Source organism: Emys orbicularis, chromosome 2 (genome assembly GCF_028017835.1).
Source record: "Emys orbicularis isolate rEmyOrb1 chromosome 2, rEmyOrb1.hap1, whole genome shotgun sequence".
NCBI lineage: Eukaryota > Metazoa > Chordata > Testudines > Emydidae > Emys > Emys orbicularis.
The window spans coordinates 140506610-140527600 of NC_088684.1; the positions used below are offsets into that span (position 1 = coordinate 140506610).

The following is a 20991-nucleotide window of genomic DNA, read 5'->3' on the forward strand; positions in this document are numbered from 1 at the left end:
AGGGATGACCCTTTGGGAAGGGGCTCCTTTGTGAATGTAATCTGGTGCATTCCAAGCAGGGCCGGCTCCAGGCACCAGCTTAACAAGCAGGTGCTTGGGGCGGCCAAGGGAGAGGGGTGGCATGTGCGGCAATTCGGGGGCGGCAGGTCCCTCACTCCCTCTAGGAGCGAAGGACCTGCCGCCGAACTGCCGACGCCGATCGCGGCTTTCCCCCCCCCCAATTGCCGCCGCCGGTCGCGATTGTGATCGCGGCTTTTTTTTTGCTTGGGGCGGCAGAAATGCTGGAGCTGGCCCTGATTCCAAGGCCAGGATATTTGCTCTTCACAAATATATTCTTTAGTAGATCTGACTTCTACTGATTTCTGTGGGCCCCAGCTCCCTAAGGGTTTATTGCCATAGTCACAAAATAGGAGGGAAGCTCAGAAGGCCTTTGTTCATGCCCTGCCACTTATCTAGCATCCCTTTCCACCTCCTCACCCTCCTCCCTCCCTGCCACATCATTTGCAACACAGCTGAACGCACAAGAGGTGTTAACAACAGCTAACATTTCAAACCACCTTTAAAAAGCCAAGGCCATGTTTGGACAGCTCACGATTCACTTGTTGGCCACATGCGGGGGTGGGGAGATTTCCTGCTGGTCCATTTAGGCTCAGCTCCCTTGACTTCAAAGGTTTCATCTGCTACTGCTGCTGGTATATAGGGGAACAGCTCCAGTGACTTAGATTTCAGAGTAGCAGCCGTGTTAGTCTGTATCCTCAAAAATAACAGGAGTACTTGTGGCACCTTAGAGACTAACAAATTTATTAGAGCATAAGCTTTCGTGGGCTACAAGATGTAATTTCACCCACAGCTGCAGGATCTTTCTTTTAAAGGAGCTGCCTGTCTCTTCCAAGCTGGGTCTCTGAACCTGCTTAAATCCCCTCTGAATGACACAAAAATGGAACATCACAAACTCCCAGGGTAGTAAAGCAGGTACATGGCCCTGCCTCCTTCTATAGCTCCATGTCTCCTTGCGGGAAGGAAGATTAATAATGCAGAGCAGTGGTGCCCAAACTTATTACACAGGAGGGCCTAAGCACAATCTCGAGTGGGCCAAACAGATTTTAAATCTTATTAAACTATGAATAGTCACCTATACTGATTTATATTTTAAAGTTCAGCTTGTTTTGTGTGTATTTAGATAGGTTGTTTCTATGTACAGTATTGTCTATTTACATACTTGTGTAAACTAAACTGATGTAAATATAATAACAAAACGCTAATGAATTGGCCATTAGTATAGTGTGTTGAAGCAGGCCACAGGTCTAATGAAATGCTATGATGGGCCATGTATGGCCTCCCGGCCATACATTGTCCCCCCCCCGCCCCCCCGCTGGAGAGGACCAGGCCCTCTCTGCATGGTACCCTGTCTTCCATCCCAATGGATATACTAGGTGTTTTTATCAGTCAGCTTTTAACATCCAGACTGCCTTTAACTCAGCTGCTGTCTCCAAAACATAAGCATAATCCCTGGTTTAATATGTTACACATCCCCATGATAATGGCTGATCCACATACAAGTAGAGCTGGTAAAAAAAAATTATATTTATATTTTGTGGAGGAAATTTAAAAAAAAAAATTTTTTTTCTTTTCCATTTTGGCAAGATGTCCTGCAATTTTTCTTGTTGTTTTTTAACTGACTTTTTTTGTTTCTGAAAACCATTTTTCACTCAACTAAAAACTAAGCATTTTTACCCCAAACTGATTTTTTTCATGGGTCCTCCTCCCCAAATCAAAACAAAAAAACACTCTGCTTTTTTGTAGGAAATGTCAATTAAAATTACATCAAAACCAAAAAATTGTGGAAAATGTAAAGCCATTTTTTTGTTGAAATTCCTTTGATGTCGACAAAATTCCTGTCAACTGTAGATATGCGTCTGCTACTGCTTCTAGCTAGAACATGGAGACTGGCAGAGCTACCCAGGGGACGTAGAGATCTACTCCCATTAATTTCAAAGGGAACTATGCATCCATATTTCTGTTGAGAACCTCAGCTTGCAGCAGTAGAAGTTCACTATTAATTATTATTATTATTATTGGTATTACCATAGCAACTTGGTTCATTCTTTTAGCACTGCCAAGATGCTGGGTGCAACCCCCACACGTGGCCTGAGCAAAGTGGGCTACATGAACATGTAATTAGCTAAAGCCCTCTCTGTTTCCATCCATGGCACCACCTCCTACTCCCCTCTGCAGCCCTATTCTGAGACATTGCTTGTGCTGACTCATGCAGTTATGTCTGCCAGCCTGGGTCCACATCCCTTTTTAGGTTGGACATGTGATCTGATGACGTGGAAGCAAGAGGCATAAGCCTGATGATCTTGGTGATACCGACTGATCTAACTGCTGTAGCCTTTATCGGAATGGAATGTAACCTGCTCAGTCAGTTTGAAAGTGGTGCTTCCCTAAAATCCACAGTGAGAGAATCCAGGCTAAAGAAGATGTTCCTCAAACCTTCTCACCTTGTGGCCAGCCAAAGGGATATTCTTCTTAAATAACTGGCTAGATGGTGGTACTGCTGAGAAGGATCTGGGGAATTACAATGGATCACAAATTGAATGAGAGTCAACAATGTGGTGCAGTTGCAAAAAAAAAAAAGGCTAACGTTAATCTGGGATATATTAACAGGAGTGTTGTATGTAAGACACAGAAGGTAATTGTCATGCTCTCCTAGGCACTGGCGAGACCTTAACTGGAGTAACGTGTCCATTTCTAGGCACCACACTTTAAGGAAGATGTGGACAAATCGGGGAGAGTCCAGAGGACAGCAACAAAAATGGTGAAGGTTTAAACCTGACCTATGAGGAAAAGTTAAAAAAAAAATGAGCCTGTTCAGTCTTGAGCAATAAGACTGAGGAGGGGACCTGTTAACAGTCTTCAAATATGTTTAGGGCTGTTACAAAGAGGATGGTGATCAATTGTTTTCCACATCCACCGCAGGTAGGGCAAGAAGTAATGGGCTTCATCTGAAGTAAGGGAGGTTTAGGTTAGATACTAGGGAAAACTTTCTAACTGTGAGGGTAGTTAAGATCTGGAACAGGCTTCTGAGGGAGGTTGTGGAATCCCCATCACTGGAGTTTTTTTAAGAACATGTTGCACAAACACCTGTCAGGGATGGTCTAGGTTTACTTGGTCCTGCCACAGTGCAGGCAGCTGGACCTGATGACTTCTGGAGGTCCCTTCCAGCCCGAAATTGCTATGATTCGATCCTTCATTACCAACGTGGTCCAAAGAGGAGGGTTTTATTTTTAAATGGCTGATTCAAGGCTATTGCTGTCTTTGTTTCTAGGGCTGCCTGTTTCTGCAGGGAAGCACTATCAAGGAGGCAGTCAGCAACCCAGAGGAAGCGGGGAAGTTTATCTTTGAAATCATCCCGGGTGAGCACCATGACACAACACAGAGCTCTCCCGTCTCCTTCTTGTCTCTCAAGGCTAGACATCCCATGCTTACGGCTTAATATGGTGCCCCAGCTGTAGATCCACCAAGCATGGGGGAGACTCATTGGGAGAGCTGCTTGAAAATTTTTTGATGGAACGGTTTTCTGTGAGAAAATGAAGTTTTGTTGACATCTAGATGTTTTCTGGAAACAATCGATTGTGGCAAAAATTTTGATGGGAAAAGTATCAAAATGAATGGTTTTGGCTTTCTCGGTAAAATGTTTTATTTCAGTGTTCTCATTTCATTTTACTTCCTGTTGAATTTTATATTGTCTATATAATAAGATTCCAGGATTGTCACTCTGTGTGCATTACTCTGAAGCCTAGAATGTCTGTTGACTCAGTGTGAAATAATGGAAACTGCTACCAACATGGTCGAGAGGTCTTTTTGTTCAGAATATCAACAGGTTCAACCATCACTGGGATTCGCAGTTTGTTACCTTCCAGTTTTTAAGTTCTCAGCCATTTGATATTACAAACTACACCCATGCGATAGCATAGGCTTTCAGCTGCTAACAGTCTAATATTATTTTCAATCTTATATTTTATTGATATATGTAATATTTTATATTATATTATGGTTCAACATTATCGAAACAAAATGCTTCCAAATCTAAATTTTTCAGAATTTCCATTTTGCGAGAAATTTCATAATTTTCAATTTGTTTTTGATTCAGAACAAAAACAAAATTTGAAATGTCAGGAAATGACAGACATTCCATTTTCCAGCCAGCTCTTCTCACTGTGGGTAGTACTCCAGTGTCCTGACAAGTGCCCAATTTGGGTCTAATTAAAAATGATTAATTTCAACTGGCCATGTGTTCTTCACTCAGTCTTAAACTGATAAAGAACTGCCACATTCCACTCCAGAATTGGCTGCTTTTCACTGGTGGCTAAGGGATTCCTGTACAGTATATATGGGGCCTGATTGTCCTCTTATTTACACAAGGGTAAACCAGGAGTATCTCCTCTAAAGTTGCTGGAATGACATTGTGTGTGTGTGTGTGTGTGTGGGAATAGAATCAGGCCCCAAATTTGTAAGTCACTCTGGAAAATACTTTGGGAGAAGGTACCAGGTAAATGCACCGAGCAGAGCGTTGAGAGAAAACAGAATAACTATTCATTCCGCCGCGATGTTCATTTTCTGTTAGTTCATTTCCTTGGTGGAAAGCTTTAGAGATGGAGAGATGGTGTAAACAACACGTCTCCCTGAGACACCACCTCATTTTACAGCTAGATCGAGATGAATGGGATAATGGGTTTTTTGGGCCCATAGCACTTAGCTAAGAAATCAATAAGGGCACGTGTCTTTGTTCCACCCCCAACTCCCTTTACGAGTAATTGTTTTTGCAGGGGTCTCGGGAGACCAGAATCGAACAGGACAAGACTCCTATGTACTGATGGCCAACTCCCAATCCGAGATGGATGAGTGGGTTAAGTCGATCCGAAGAGTGGTGGGATCTCCATCAGGAGGTAAAGGGGAGCTGAAATGGCCCTGGGGGTGGCTTTTCAATAACATCTTATGCTTCTATAGCATAGATTAGGGGTATGGAATGGCTGCCATATGAGGAGGGATTAATAAGACTGGGACTTTTCAGCTTGGAAGAGAGACAACTAAGGGAGGATATGATAGAGTCTATAAAATCATGACTGGTGTGGAGAAAGTAAATAAGGGAGTGTTATTTACTCTGTCTCATAAACACAAGAACTAGGGATTACCAAATGAAATTAATAGGCAGCAGGTTTAAAATGAACAAAAGGAAGTATTTTTTCCACACAGTGCACAGTCAACCTGTGGAACTCCTTGCCAGAGGATGTTGTGAAGGCCAAGACTAACAGGGTTCAAAAAAAGAATTAGATAAGTTCATGGAGGATAGGTCCATCAATGGCTATTCGCCAGGATGGGCAGGGATGGTGTCCCTAGTCTCTGCCAGAAGCTGGGAATGTATCACTTGATGATTACCTGTTCTGTGCATTCCTTCTGGGGCACCTGGCATTGGCCACTCTCAGAAGATGGAATACTGGGCTAGATGGACCTTTGGTCTGACCCAGTATGGCCATTCTTATGTTCTTAACTTTCACCCAAGGAAATCAAAGCGCTTTACATATGCTAATTAAACCTTTCAACATAGCTGCCATGTAGGTAAGTTGTTGTAATGGGAGCATGGAAGGGTTATGTGTGATTTATTTATATATTATTATTTATTTGTATTGTGCAAGTGCTGAGGATCCCTGCTCATGGATCAGGACCTCCTTGCGCCAGGCGCTGTACAAACAGAGGAAAAAGGTGGTCCCTGCCCCAAAGAGCTTGCATTTTAAGTAAATAGCAGCCCAAAAGTAAGTGGGGCACTATGGACCTGATCCAGTGTCCCTTGGAAAGAGACTCCCATTGACATCAGTAGGCGTCCAGCCCTAGACCAACTTCTAGCCAGAGCTATCAGTGAGTCAGTGGAAGAGCCAAGAATAGAACTCAGGAAATCCAGATACGGATTCCCTTGGTCTAACTGCTAGACCACACTGCCTCCCTTTGTCTCATAGCCATCTGGCCCATTCTCAGCAGAGTCACAAGGTTTGTCTTTGTAACTTGGGCACCCTGATCATCTCCCCTCCCCCTGCTGGGTGCAGGAGAGAGTTATAGCATCTGGCTCCCCACAGCCCAGCACCTTGTGCAGCTATTTATGCTTGTGCAAAGGGGGAGGAAGGGGAGACCAGCCAATTAGAAAGGGAGTGTTCTGTAAATTTGTCATTATTGTAGCTACACCCAGAGGCAATGGGAGTATCGACCTCATCCATCTATCTTAAGGATTTCCAGGAGTGCCCATCACTGTGGTATCTGACCATGACAGTGCTTTATAATACTAACTAGACATTAAAAAAAAAAAGTTAATATTTTGCTCATGATCTTACAGCATTATTGACACTCCCCGCAAGGGACATTGTAACAGCCCCGGGGTAAAGCCTACAACAGAGGAACCTTCTGTGGTGGGCTCAGACTGACGGGCTTTGCAATCAAGAATGATTCGTCTTCAGAATTAGTTGTAGTTCATATAGGAGTGAACTGAGTATTTTATATAAAAATATATGAGAGAGAGAGAGAGCATGGTCCAATGGACAGAGCACTGGATTAGACATGGGTTGTGTTTCTGACTGACCTGGACAATTCTCTCCACCTCTGTTTCCCCATTCCTCTTTTTGTCCATCTTGTATATTTAAGCTCTAAGCTCTTTGGGCAGGGATTGTCTCTCACTATGTGACTGTACAGCTCCTAGCACAACAGAGCCCTGATCTCAGTTGGGGCCTTTCAGTGCTACTGTGATTCAAATAATAACTATACCCAGATGAAGACCTGATGTTAGTGGTTGGCATTGATTAGAGCAGCTTTATTTCTAGCCAAGCCGCTCACTCTACTGTAGGTCAGGTTAATGTTTAAAAGCCAGTTTTTCTAAGTGCTCTAAACCCCCCTCTGATTGTTTGGAAAGTTGCAGTACCATCCGTGGTTCAAATCTAGGGTCATTTGAGCAAGGGATTTCCAAGATCAGCCCCCTAAAAAGTCACATGATCGCAAATAAAGACTCCACACCCGCTGCTCATTTACACCAAGGAATTGCGCTGGCAGGGTAAAGTGAGTGTAAAGGGGCCTCACTGTAAGTGAGAATCCAGGCCTCTTTTCAGTGATGTTGACCCATACCATGGTATAAATTAACTTGGGGGTTAATGGAGATATACCTATCTCATAGAGCTCGAAGGGGACCTTGAAAGGTCATTGAGTCCAGTCCCCTGCCTTCACTAGCAGGACCAATTTTTTGCCCCAGATCCCTAAATGGCCCCCTCAAGGATTGAACTCACAACCCTGGGTTTAGTAGGCCAATGCTCAAACCACTGAGCTATCCCTCCTTTCCCAAACAGCAGACTTGAGAATAGGACACAGACTGTTTTGTACATCTGCATGCCTTAGGCTTAGGTTGCATCCCCCTTGAAAGATGCCCCTGGTGACTCACATAGATAAGGCAGCTGTTTGTTAATTTGATCCACGTTAAAAAGCAGAGAGGCTGTGCCGAGTGAAATGAAACCTTTCAAAATGCCTCCGAGCCCCTTTACCAGCCTGACACCCAAGGAGCGTCTCTGAGCTGGCTGACATGCTAACAGTGTGTCAGACGGAATGACTGATATATAGAGCCATGTTGGTAGAGGGTTGGATTTTTATGATCCTCCAGGGTGAGGGCAGATAATGAGTTACTAAGAAAAAGAAACCATTTATACTTTTACTGAGTACAATGACAGGTTTATGTTCATTATTTAAAAGCAAAAGGGAGTCTTGTGTCAATGAAAAAAAACCACCATAAGGCAGGTGCTGACAAGTCTTGTGGTTTCAGACAGGAGTATTTATGAGCATAATGCTGATCTGCAAGAGATACACAGGGATTATTTCAGCCTTCTGAACAGGAGTTGAACACATTACGTGGTAAAATCTAGGAGGAGGCTGTGGGACCCTTTGTCATTAATATTTTGGAGCCACTTGGGTCTGGGGCATCTCTGCTGTCATCATGCCTAAAGCCCCGAGGATGAAGAGCTGGGATGAAGGCTGCTGCATTCCAGCCTTAGGGATGGTTTTCTGCTGGGAGTTCAAGAGGAAAAAGCCTTTGCTCCGGAGGAAAGGTACTGCCCTCTTTTTAAAAATATAGCTGACTGGCGGAGGACACATTAGGGATTAGGCTAGGGAAAGGCTCCCAGCCCAAACTCAGCTGGAGCTGCATTACGAGGCTGTTTTTCTTTTGCCATCTTAGTTTTAAGACCTCTGTTTTACTAGTGATCTCTCATCTCCGAATAAAAGAGTCAGTGAGGTCCAGCAGGGGACTGGAAACCAAGAATCCCTGAGCTCTAGCCTGGTTCTGACATTTGACTTGATGTTAGCAGCTTGCTCGACATGGAAGGGCCCAGTTTTTAGAACTGCTGAGCCGTTGACTTCACCTGGAGTTAACTCATAGGCATCTCCATGATGTGTGACAGTGGCAGGGAGATTGAAGAGACAGATCCCCAAAGTAACCCATATAATCTGGCTCTTAATTCACAGGTACCTTCACTCTGCGTGTTTGTCAGCGGCAGGGCTAATGAAGTGACATATCCCCAGCCCTCCGCATTTTTGCTATCCTATTGACATTTTTCATATTCACTCAGTCTGCCCCCAGCATTTTTCTTATATCCCCATCTTGGCTGTATTTCAGGCTTCTCATCTATAAAGCAGAGACAATACTACTTAATACAAGGGGGTTGTGGGGAAGGATTACTTAACATTTGTTTGGCACTTTGAAGATGTAAAGTATTAACACTCTTTGCAGGAAAGGGTTTAACACAGGCTAATTTAATGCATCGGAAGACGTTTTATTTTCCATCATTTCTTCAGTGATTTCTCTTAGATTTTCTCCTGATGTATCTGCCATCAAACACTCAGGAGGAATGTTTGTGATGTTTGTAACAAAGTGTTTGCCACTGGATATTTTAAGACAAAGATAAAGCAAACTTCTGCATGGGGTACCAATCTCCATATGCCATGGCATGTTAACCTTTCCAGCTGGTTGCTGTGCAGTGCTGAGGGATCTTATAAACCAGGGGTTCTCAAACTGGGGGTCAGGACCCCTGAGGGGGTCACAAGGTTATTACATGGGGGGGCATGAGCTTTCTGCTTATCTGAGGGCAGGGATTTCCTTTAAGGGAGTTTCAGTAGAAGTTTGCAACGAGCAGGCAGACAAAGCATAAGCTGAGCCACATATAAGCATCAAGACGACATCTCCATTGCACCCTTTGGTGTACTGCCTGAAGCCTCTTGCAGTGGCCACTGATACTAGGCTCGATGGACCATAGTTCTGGTCTGGTCTGGCAGTTTCTAAGTTTTGATGACACAGTGGGCCAGATTCTCAGCTGATGTAAATCAGCATAGCTCCATGAAAGTCAGTGGTGTTTGAGCTGAGGATCTGGCCCTTTATTTTCATCTAGCAACCAAACCTCTGTTCAGCTTTGAAAGAAGCTCCAGACAATGACAGTATTACAAGGGACCTGGGATAAATCCCACCGCTGCCTCTGGGCCTACCTCTATCCTTTATTAACAATACCCTTCTTCTATCTAGTGGTATTTGGCCAGCGCTTGGCTGAGACTGTGGCATATGAACAGAAATTCGGGCAGCACCTGGTCCCCATCTTGGTGGAGACATGCGCAGAGTTCATATGCGAGCACGGCATGAATGAGGAGGGCATCTTCCGACTGCCTGGCCAGGACAACCTGGTGAAGCAGCTGAGGGATGCATTTGACGCTGGGGAAAGGCCATCTTTTGACCGGTAATGTTTATATTTCCTGATCCCACCCAGCAAAGACCTTCAGGGTTCAGTCGGTCTATCTACTGCTTTTGTTAGCTGCAGGCCTGTGGAAATCACTGGCCTGGTTGATCTCTGTGGAGAAGCAGACAAGACCCTGCCCATTGTGCAAGAAAGATCATTCCCCCAATTAGAAAGGAGGGTTCAAAAAAAAAAAAAGATGGGGGTCAACTGAAAGTCAAAGCCTGGGCTGTGAGAGCAGGGTTGGAGGGATAACTGGGCAGACAACAATGCTCATTGTTTAGGAGAAGAATCCCAGGAAGTTACCGGGGCCCCCCTGTGGGGAAAGGCGCTGGACTGACCGAAATTCAGGTCCCCTCTTTACCTACAGAACATGCTCAGCAAACAGCTGCAGTGCAGATCTTTCCTGCAAACTCTGCCTTGACAACAACATGCCCCAATCCTGCCCGGAGGAACCACCTCTAGGGCAGAGTTTAGTCCTCATGCCCCATTCAGCCCTTGGCCCATCTGCTGAAACCACCGGTTACTGCTGACTGTAATGGGCGACTTGGGTGATGCAGACAAACGGCCACTAATGAGGAGTTTGGCTGAGACCCACAAACTCACTCCACAAATGTCCCCAAATGGGCTAAAGATGATAGGAACTTTCAGGCATGGCTGACCTTTCCTTTTAAATGTGGAAGGGCAGGTTAGCGAAGGATTCCAAGGAGGTGTTACCTATCAGCAATCACACTTTGCTTTCAAAAGGAGACCATCATGTAATACTTGATCAAATTTTGGTTGTTGAGCTCTTTATGGAGGGGGCTGGATGGTGTGTAGGGGCCTCTGATGTGCAGGAGGTAGACTAGATAGGATGGTCCTTTCTGGCATTAATCTCTATGATTTTGTCATTTTTCAAACTGGGATTAACAGCAAATGCAGAGCTGAGGAACTGAATGTTGTAATGAGGAGCCAGCTTAACAATTCATTCTCCCACCTGCCAAAATACAGATAGGAAACAAGGCCCCAAAGTGAGGGAATACAGCATTAATGGCATTTTCTCTCATCTGCCTTTGCCGTCAGACATTAAAGGGATATGCTTGGGTGGGGTGGAAGTGAACTGGGGATTGTCATTAGGTTCAGTGGAGAAGATTAGTGTTGGTCCTGCTTTGAGCAGGGGGTTGGACTAGATGACCTCCTGAGGTCTCTTCCAACCCTGATCTTCTATGATTCTATAATTCTGGGTGGGTCTTATTTCATTCATCCTAAATCTTTAAGGATCCTATTTGCACCCCCCACCCCCAGTTGCTTTTCCCACTGATTCTTTCCTACTTCCGGGTATATCCCACCACTGGCTTTCCCTTTTCTATTGCATTGAACATAGGCTGCTTGTCCTCACTTTCAAGGCCCTTCAGAGTTAGCCCTTTCCCTTTGTAGCATCTTTTGTTCACGGTTGACCTGTCGACCCTTGCCTCTGATCTGCCCAGGATGTTAGCTTCCATTGGCGACTAGTTAAATTTGCTAACGATCACCACGGTGCTTTCTCCGATGCTGCCCCACATGCCTGGGAGTTGCTCCCTATACAGATCCATTAAGCTACCTCATTATCCGCCTTCAAATCCCTTCTTAAAACTCTCCTTTGCCCTGATGCCTATAAAAAAACTTGACAATGGCTAGGCTGTTCATGTGCAGAGACCATTGCCTACCATGCTGACCAATATCCTCTCACTATCTCCTTGTACTCCCCCATCTGTTGTCTCTTATCTTATATTTAGATTGTCAGCTCCTGGGGGCACAAACTGTCCTTTCATTTTGTGTGGGTACAACACCTAGGACAACGTGGTCCTTGTCCATAACAAAGGCTCTGAGGCACTACACTACAGCAATCCAGATAATAATAATAATGAATGACAAGGTGTAACATTTGGTCCTGCCTCAGCATGGGGGGCTGGACTAAATCACCTTTTGAGGTCCCTTCCAGTCCTAGGATTTACCCCATTTTGGGGGGGGGGGAAAAAACCTTTTTCATACTACTCTGTATTCCCCCCCCTCCAAACCATGCTCTGTTTCCTAACACAAGGCTAACACAGAGTTCAGATTCAAGACACTCTGCCAATCAATGCAATCACCAATAAAGGGCTTCATTCTATACCTCAGCTCCCCTCCCTCCATGTATGTGTTATTGGAGAAGTTCTTGTAATAGCATAAACTGCTACCTTCCCTCCCTGCACTCTGTAATACAGGCCTTGCAAAAAGAAAGGGGGGAGTAAAGTTTCTGGGACTCTCTTTATAAAGCTTCCGGATTTGACTCATTAGTTCCTAATTGAATCCCTTCCCCTCAGTGAGCTGTCCTGTCTCGTTATCTCTAAACCTTCTCACCTGCTTGGAGATGGGTTTAAACCCTTTGTGATTGCTTTGGATGAAGGATCTGGGTGCTCGGTGCCATATACACAAGGGCCTGATTCTCCAGGCCCTGAGCCTGGTGCAGTCACCCATGGCAGTGCAAAATGCTGCTGACTCAGAACGTGTGCCACAGGTATAAGCACTCCCATGAGGTGCAGGGCACTGGGGGATCAGACCTGGCTCAGGGATTCTGATCTTGGTCAGCTCCCAGCCCACTCACAATACTGGAAACAAGGAGGTGCAGGGCACAGATGAACCTGTCTCCCTCTCAGACATGCCAGTGCCCCTTTTTCTACAGGCACCGGCCAGATCTGGGGTTATTTACCTGACCTCTGCAGCATCGGCGCCTCCTTTGAGTCCTGCTCACATCAGTGGCAACATTCCCACTAGGACCAGGATTTAGGCTGAGCCTTTCCAAACTGACTGCTGATTTTGGGGAAGCTTAGCTTTGAGACCCCCTGAACCTGATTTCGGAGGGGCTGCTCCTGATGCCATCAAACAGCGTTGCAAGGGTTCAGGCCTTCTGAAAATCTAGCACTAGGTATCTTAAACTGAGCACCCAAAAAGAGAGCGGTGCCCCTAAATTAGAGACCATGGAAAGTTTTGATTAATCTCCTCGAGGTGCAGTACTGGGAAGTGAACCACTGTTTTTAGAGTCTTGCCCAACACTTTAACCACAAGCCTACCCTTCCTTTTCATTATTTTTCTTTATATAGAAAGGAAAATTCACATAAAGGCAGTTAGGTGAACCACAGGTCTTACACTTAGAATAATCCCTGTGCCGAGCTGACCTCTGAAAGTCACTGTGTCTGTTGTGTTTGAAACCTGGTCTCCCTGGGTCTTGCTTGTTGGAGCTGAACAGCTCTGGCTTTCTGAGCTTCTGAATCACAACCTGGCAAATCCTCTTGTTACAACCTGTGCTGGGTTTGCAGGAAGGTAAAGCCTTTTTGCAGAACAATGCTTTGCAATGGGTCACAGAAGAAAAACTTGGATTAGCCGTTGTTTTCTCGGTGCCCTGTAATGTTGGTTTTGTATCACAGGATTTGGGATAAACAGTATGTGAATTCCTAGGAATCACTGGATGGTAATAACACTTTGCACTTAAATTGAGAATCTTTAAGCTCTTTATAAACATCGGGAGTGATTTGGCTCCCCTGAACCAATGGGAAAACGCCGATTGACTTGAGTGGCAGAGGTCTTGGGCTTGGGCTTGTCTACACACAAAAGTCATACCGCTTTAGCTATACTGGTGTAATTAGAATGGTATCACCTGCATAATATGGACTCAGTTATATCTGTATAAAGTGCTTATACCAGGATAACTACTCCTGTATAGGCAAGGGAATTAGCAATACTGGCAGAAGGCACCTTTGTACTAGTATAACCGAATCCACCCTAGGGATTTCACCATTATAACATTAATGGTAAAAAAAAAAAAAAGCAACAACCCACACTACTAGTTCTATAGTATAAAATCTGTGTCTAGACCGACTCACAGCAGTCCTGGGAAGAGCCCCAGTCCTGCAAATACTTACGTACGTGCTTAACTTTTAGCATGTGAGCCGTCCACTGACTCATAGTAAAGCAGAGGGCCATGCTAGTTAAAAAATATCATACCGCTGACCAACAGAGTTATGCCAGCAACAGCCCTAGTGTTGACAGGATCAGGCGTTAGGTAGGTAGGTACAGAGGCAAGACACAGAGTGGTTAAGCACGTCTCAGGGTTCAGGTCAACAGACTCAGGCTCGTGGGGCTAACTCAAAACCAGCCATGGTAGACTTTGTGGCTTGAGCTGGCGCTCAGGCTCTGAAGGCTTGAAGCCCACCCTGCTCCCTAGGCTTAAGAGCCTGACCATGTACTCTGTTATTTTTAACACCATAGCATAAGCCCAAGTGTGGCGTCCCAGGCTCTGAGACGCGTGGCTGGGAGCTGCTGCTTGCTGTGTAGACACACCCACAGTGAGTCAGTGGCAGCAATGGAACCTGCTCTAAACCCCTGGTCTAGATGTTATTTGAGAAGGATGCGCTTGGCCACTAGTGGATTTGAAAAGAAGATCTAGAAAGCTCAGTATGAAGCGTATTGCCAGCCTGGGTGCAACAGCACACACGCACACCCAGTGCCATGTTTATAGGACTGCGCTGTCTGCAGCAATAGGAAATAAATTCCTCTACCCGTATGTGGGTCAGGACTCAAGAGAAAACAGGTGTTACCATTTCTCAGCTTCGATCTAGACTCTGCAAAGGTGTGTTGTCAAAATCTCAGGTCTTGGCGGTGAGTAGATGTCACAGTAAGGTCACCTACATCAGTGATCAAAGCAAAAGGACTAGAGTCTCCATACATCGCTCTCCTCTGTTTTTAGCAGAGCTGTGCTCCCCTCTGCCTCCTCTTACTTTAATCCCTGGGATGGATTGGGGAAGACCAGTTACTGGCTCTTTTGATATAACAACGACAGCAACAATTTGATAACTTCAGTCTCCTTTCCAAGTATCCATATATATATTTTTTTTTGCGTAGTCATCTTTGCCAGCACAGCACTGTGGCATGGTGCTTGTTAGCGAAGTGTTGATGCTGAGCAGGCAGATGAAGCTCATGATATTTTGTTTTGGTAGGGTCTACAAAAATTGTGGCTTTTACAGCATTTCTTAGTGAGTGAGTGGTAGGCTTTAAAGAAAAAACCCAACAACCTAAAAAATAAATGACCTGGTGGATTCTTGCCAGCAGATTATAACAGTTTAACAACTTCAAGGTAGGTCGAAACAGAGACCTAGCTTGACAGTGTCCTTTTTGACAGAATATAAACTATATGGTATGCAAAGCTGCAAACATCTGTCCTAGCAGAACATGTTCAGTAATTGCCGTTAACCTTAAAAACCCAGACAAGCTTTGCCAACTCTGAATGGAAAAGGCCTGCCAAATATGTGAGTGCTAGAAAATATTTGCGTGTTAAGTAAATGCATAAAAACACCTGTGACTCAAATGTAGGCTAGGAAAACACTACCCTGATTATGACTGCTGGGAAACCACCTATGTTATGGTAGAGCAGAAAGATCTGCCAAGCATTCACTTTTCTTCCACTGTCTCCTTTAGTCCAGTCTCAAAGCAGTGGGTGCTGCCTGGGGTTCTCTGCCTGGTGCCCCCACTGGTGGCCTGCTCCTACAATTTTGATTTGTCCACACTCTTTAGTTGTCCTCTGTTCCTTTGTGGCCCCTCTCCTCTCCTGAGGGGGAGGCTACTGTTGCTCAAAATAGGCACCTTTCCCGAACGCTCAATTCACACAACCATGATGAGCAAAACAGATATATGGTTCCCTAGCCAACAGCATCTGAGTCTCACTTGAGTGGATCCTTTTATTCCAATCTCGCCATTTGTTCTACAGCGATACAGATGTACATACGGTGGCCTCTTTGTTCAAACTCTACCTGAGGGAACTCCCGGAGCCCGTTGTACCGTGGTTGCAGTATGAGGACTTCCTCCTGTGTGGAATGCTTCTGAATGCTGATGAAATGAAGGTACCAATGACCATGCATTTATTCCACCCCCCTTAAAAAACACTTGTTGGAAATTGAAGTGCTTTATGAATCAAAAGCATCTACAATTCAGTGCTTAAATACAATGGTGATGGATGAGCTAGATAGATTAGATAAAGGGATGGGTATGGGACTAGATAGATAGAAAAGAAGAGACACAATTTGGGGCAGGGAATGTCTGCTACTCTGTGCAGTGCCTAGCATAATGGGGCCATATTTTTGGTTGGCCCTTAGAGCATTACTGTAGTAAATATAATTAATAACTACCCCTCTGGTGTAATTCGACCAAGTTTGGGGTTCACCGACTGCCATGGAGTTACACGGGGGACAAATTTGGTGCTTTACAGTCTCAAAAAAGTAGCTGAAAAGATACACTAGCATCCTGGCCAGTATTGGTGCCCTAGGGAAAAAGACTATTTGCTTTCTCCCCTTCACCCCTTCACTCAGCCACCCTGCTAGCCCCACCTTGTTGTTGTCACTTCCAGCAGAAGAGTGTCTGAGGGTGTGCTCAGTTGCACGCTAGAGGGGTTTGTGTGTGACTAACTGGGTTTTAAATCCAGAATGTGTCTTCCTGTCTGAACTGCTGTTAAAATAAGTAAACTTAGCTCCCCAATCTGGCCGCATGGGCTTACCTATCTTAAGGTTTAGCTGTCAGGGGTGTGCGAATCCTGAAAGCTGCCCCGTCTCTCATATTTCCTGTTTTAGCTGAGTCCCTGCAGTAAATGAAAAGTGTAAACAATTATCAGAGAAAGGAAGTGCAACATCCTGCATGCCTCGTATCACTCTGAGTCTAGAGGGTGGTCGGCAGGAGAGCTGATGGGGTGAGCAAGAAAGGAGATGGGGTAAATGAAGAGATTGAGAGAAGCAAAGGGCTGATGGGAACAATGGTTTGGGGAAATACGAGTGAGTCACTGGGGTCAGAACTTTCTTAGCAGCAGGAACAGAGCAGAGGGACTGTGGGTGACATGTCCAACAGACGACTTCAACCTTGCTTTCTCACATCCAACTAACCAGCCATTGTGTGTCACTACCTGTGGGAGTCTGAGGGGAGATCTATATATATAGAAGCTGAGAACCCATGGGTTTCTTTTAACATTCCAGTCACTCAGCCAAAAAAGTGGGAGCCGCGATCGGCCGAACCTGCAGATGCGGCAGGTAAACAAACTGGCCCAGCCCGCCAGGGGCTTTCCCTAAACAAGCGGCATCTCAAGTTTGGGAAACACTGCCATAATGGATCAGACCAATCGGTATTGTCTATCACACTAACGGGACTATGATAATGTGTGTGGATTCAGTTCCAAAGGCGAGCAAGCACTGAGAGGAGATACCACACCAGGATGTGCTTGGAGAAACTGGGCAAATTCACAGATGTTTTGGAATTCAGATAAGTTTATGAGCCTTTACAAACCAATTTTTAAATTGTGTTTAGGGTCATCAGGAGCTAGTGAAGCAGCTGTCCCTGCTTCCCCGAGTCAATTACAACCTCCTCAGTTATATCTGCAGGTATGTACTCTTTCATCATGTACAAACAGCCCAATTTTCATCATAGTGTGTGAGAAGTTAGGTCCAGATCTGGGGATCTTGAGGATCTAGGCTTTAGTCTCTAAAGGTGAAACTGACACTTGTGCAGAGAGCAAACACTAGACTGCCTTAGGCTCCACTCAGGTGCCCCTTAAAACTTCAGGGGACTAACCTCTTTTGTGAGCCCCCTGCACAAGGTTGAATTTCTCTGTAACTGGACAGATGAGCTGAAGAGATTTGAACAAAATTGTCTACCAGTAAATCCCAAACCATGCAAAACTCACCTGCTTTGGGTTTTTTCTTTTCGTTCTTTTCTTTCTTTTGCAGACTTGAAATTCAGCTCAGGTGCAAAAAGATGGGCTCTCACCAACCTCCTGGATCCAAATGCCCCAGGACACTGGGAGAGTCTGAAATCTGAACATGAATCTGAATCAAAACATTGCAAAGGCCTGAACCAAAATCTCAGATCTGGACACTCCCAAACTTTGGGTGGTTTCTTACCTGGGTCTGGATTTTCTGGCCTTTTTGTGCTTTGAGTAAACATGAGCCAGTTTATAGATTCTCATAAAAAACTACCTGACACATGGTTTCAATTAGTTTTAATGAGAAATCTGTTAAAAATTCAGGGGTTGTCACAAATTTTGCTTGGCCGAAAACTGAGAGGGAAACTCTGTGGGTTAAATCTAGCCCTGGCGAACGGAGACATAATTTTATGCTGGATGCAGTAATTTGTGGGTGAAATTCTTTGGCCACTGTTATAGAGGACGCCAGAATAGATGATCCACAGAACAGGTGATCAAAATGCCCCCTTCTCACTTTAAAACCTATGAATTTACTGACCACAATGAGCTCAATTTGGCCTTGTATGTACACTCCCATGTGTAGCACATTGAATCCACAAGAGTCAGAAGCAAGGACAATATTTAGCCAAACGCTTGCATAGTGAAACTGTTGAGTTTCGCCCCAGCCCAGCCCTGCTTGCTGTCTTATTTTCCTTTGGCAACATCATTAAGGATCAAACCAATCTTTGTTTCTTTTTGTTTTTTGGGGGACACAACTCTTTTACCACTTGACAGATTTGGCTTCTGTAGAGATGCCTAAAAGACAAAGCCTCAGTGTGCTCTGAAATAATAAGGGGCCTGTATCTATGTTTCTGTCCCTGGGGCCTGGAGCAAGTGCTGTGTGGATTATTAGGCTTTTATAACACCTTTAACAGATTTATCTTCAGACTGTTTGTTTTCCAACGTGGAATTTTTCCCCTTGGATTCCGGCAGGTTCCTACATGAAATACAGCTGAACTCCAGCGTCAACAAGATGAGTGTGGATAACCTGGCAACAGTGATTGGAGTGAATCTCATCAGGCCGAAGATAGAGGACCCTGCAGTTATTATGAGAGGTAACATGGAATCCTGTAACACCATTAACTTAGGCAGCCCTTGCAGTATTCAAGTGATCACTGTATCCGAAGGATTAAAACAATGAACTTCCTAAGTCAGACACAGTATAGAAGCCTAAATGCCATCTTGCCTGGACAGAAAACATTCTACCTGGTATCTTAGCACAACGGCAGGTCAATCAGGCAACAAATGGCCCTACAATAATAATACCCAGCCCTTGTATTGTGCATTCCATTCATACAAGGGTGGGTAGGGTAGAGATAGCTCAGTGGTTTGAGCATTGGCCTGCTAAACGCAGGGTTGTGAGCTCAATCCTTGAGGGGACCATTTAGGGATCTGGGACAAAAATCTGTATGGGGTTTGGTCCTGCTTTGAGCAGGGGGTTGGACTACATGACCTCCTGAGGTCCCTTCCAACCCTGATATTCTGTGATTCTGTAAGCAAGGTTCTAGGTCTCAGAAAGATGTGGAATTCTTTCATACCTTTGCAACCACACAGGGAACTCTGGAAAATAGTCATTCAAGATGATCCAGATATTTTGACCTCTCCACTGAACTTTGTGGCCAAGGGGCAAATGCACCAGAACTAATAGGGAAATGCTTTGGGTGTGTAAGATTTGCTCACTCCATAGAGCTAAGAAACGGTGACCACTGAAAGTGAAGCTTAAGTCCCACTATTTTTACAGGGAAGAATTTCACACAAAACCCAAATTCCACTCTCTTTTTAATAATGTGCAGTGAATGCTAGGAAGGAAAGAATTTAGGGTTGAGTGCCTGACTTAAAATAATGGTATGAATGAGTTCTCCCTGCACGCTGTAGAACGTGGCTCTTTTCTATTTCAGGCACCCCCCAGATCCAGAGAGTGATGACTGTGATGATAAGTGACCATGCCAAGCTCTTCCCCGTGTCAAAAGATGAACCCCCTTCTCCACCCGCCCAAAGGAACGATTCCAAGAAGATCCAAGTGCCGCGCAGTTCCGTGGGCTGGGATGCTGCAGAAGATCCACCAGCGTCCAAGGCAAACACTGTAACCCACGGCCAAACGGTAAGACTTGATCCTGTGAGATAATAATAATTCCCAGCTCTTTTAGAGCACGTTTCAACCATGGGATCTCAAAGTGCTTTACAGGGGAAGTCAGTATTATTATCCCCATTGCACGGGTGGGGAAATTGGGGCACAGAGAGGTGAAGTGACTTGCCAATGGTCACCCAGTAGGCCAGTGGCGGAGCCATGAAAAGATCCAGGTTTCTGAGGCACAGTCCAGTGTTCTATCACTAGGGAACACTGCCTCTAGGGATGGGAAAGATTTACTAAGTAGTGCTGGTCAAAAAAAAGGGGGGGGGGAAATAAAGAAAATTATTGCACTTTTCCCATTTTTTAAATAAAATTCAAATTTTGATGACAAATATTCTATACATTTCAAAAATTCAAAATATTTTACCAGTCTAGAGCTGGGTGTTTTAAAAAAGGGGGCGGAGGAAGAATTATTCTTGATTTTTTTTCTGGTTTTCTTTGTCATCAAAATGTGAAATTTTGACAACTTACAAATGTTTAAGCAACTCAGGTGTCCTACCAGGATTGTTTCATGCAACATATGTATTGTTAATAACGCAAGTGAGGACATTTTTTCCACATATGATATTTTGATTACTCTTTATATTAAGGTACAAATGATAACTAGTTAATAAATGGTAAGTAAATGATTAGTGGACATTTTAATAAATGGTTAATCTGTTGTTATGGTTTGTTATAGGATCAAACAGGCCAAGAGTTTACTAATAACCATCTATAATCCCATCATACTGATGAGCTTACAGGAAATACTACTCATCCCTGTAATATGACTATAACTACATCTAGTTGGAAAATGGGTTTCTTTTAGATGAAAAATTTAGACTTTTAATTGAAAAATTGAAAACCAAAACGTTTTCAGCAAAAAATAAAAAGTTACCTTTTCAGATGAAAATTTTTTGGTTTTTGGCTGAAAAACTAAAAAAATTAGTTTTCGTTTTTTTATAAGAAGTCAAAATTGTCCCTTGAAAGCAGACGCTTTCCACAGAAATTTTAATTCAGTGGAAAACCCACTTTTCCAGAGAAAATCCTTTGATGGACATTTTTTTTACCAGCCTGTGACAGACCCAGACCAGTGGGGTACTGCAGTCTGGTAGAGGGCAAATATACTGGTCACTGGATGAGTAGTTTTCTGTTCCCTGAGTGACCAGAGCAGGGGCTGCACTAGAGTAATCAGGAACCTGTGCTAGAACCAGTTAAGGCAGGCAGGCTAATTAGGACACCTGGAGCCAATTAAGAAGAAGCTGCTAGAATCAATTAAGGCAGGCTAATCAGGGAACCTGGGTTTT

General features: G+C 44.4%; 1 protein-coding gene across 3 annotated transcripts in view; it reads left to right on the forward strand.

Annotated features, from left to right (window-relative positions):
* ARHGAP25 (Rho GTPase activating protein 25) overlaps nt 1–20991 on the forward strand; it is a 62809-nt gene that overhangs the window by 33481 nt on the left and 8337 nt on the right. Inside the window, exons 2-8 of one of the 3 annotated variants that reach the window (XM_065398213.1) lie at nt 3329–3416; nt 4830–4949; nt 9599–9806; nt 15562–15694; nt 17142–17215; nt 18508–18629; nt 19473–19675. In XM_065398213.1, coding sequence (XP_065254285.1) covers nt 3329–3416; nt 4830–4949; nt 9599–9806; nt 15562–15694; nt 17142–17215; nt 18508–18629; nt 19473–19675 — 948 coding nt within the window. The remainder of the gene's footprint in view (nt 1–3328; nt 3417–4829; nt 4950–9598; nt 9807–15561; nt 15695–17141; nt 17216–18507; nt 18630–19472; nt 19676–20991) is intronic. The other 2 variants (XM_065398214.1, XM_065398215.1) reach the window with 2 other exon arrangements.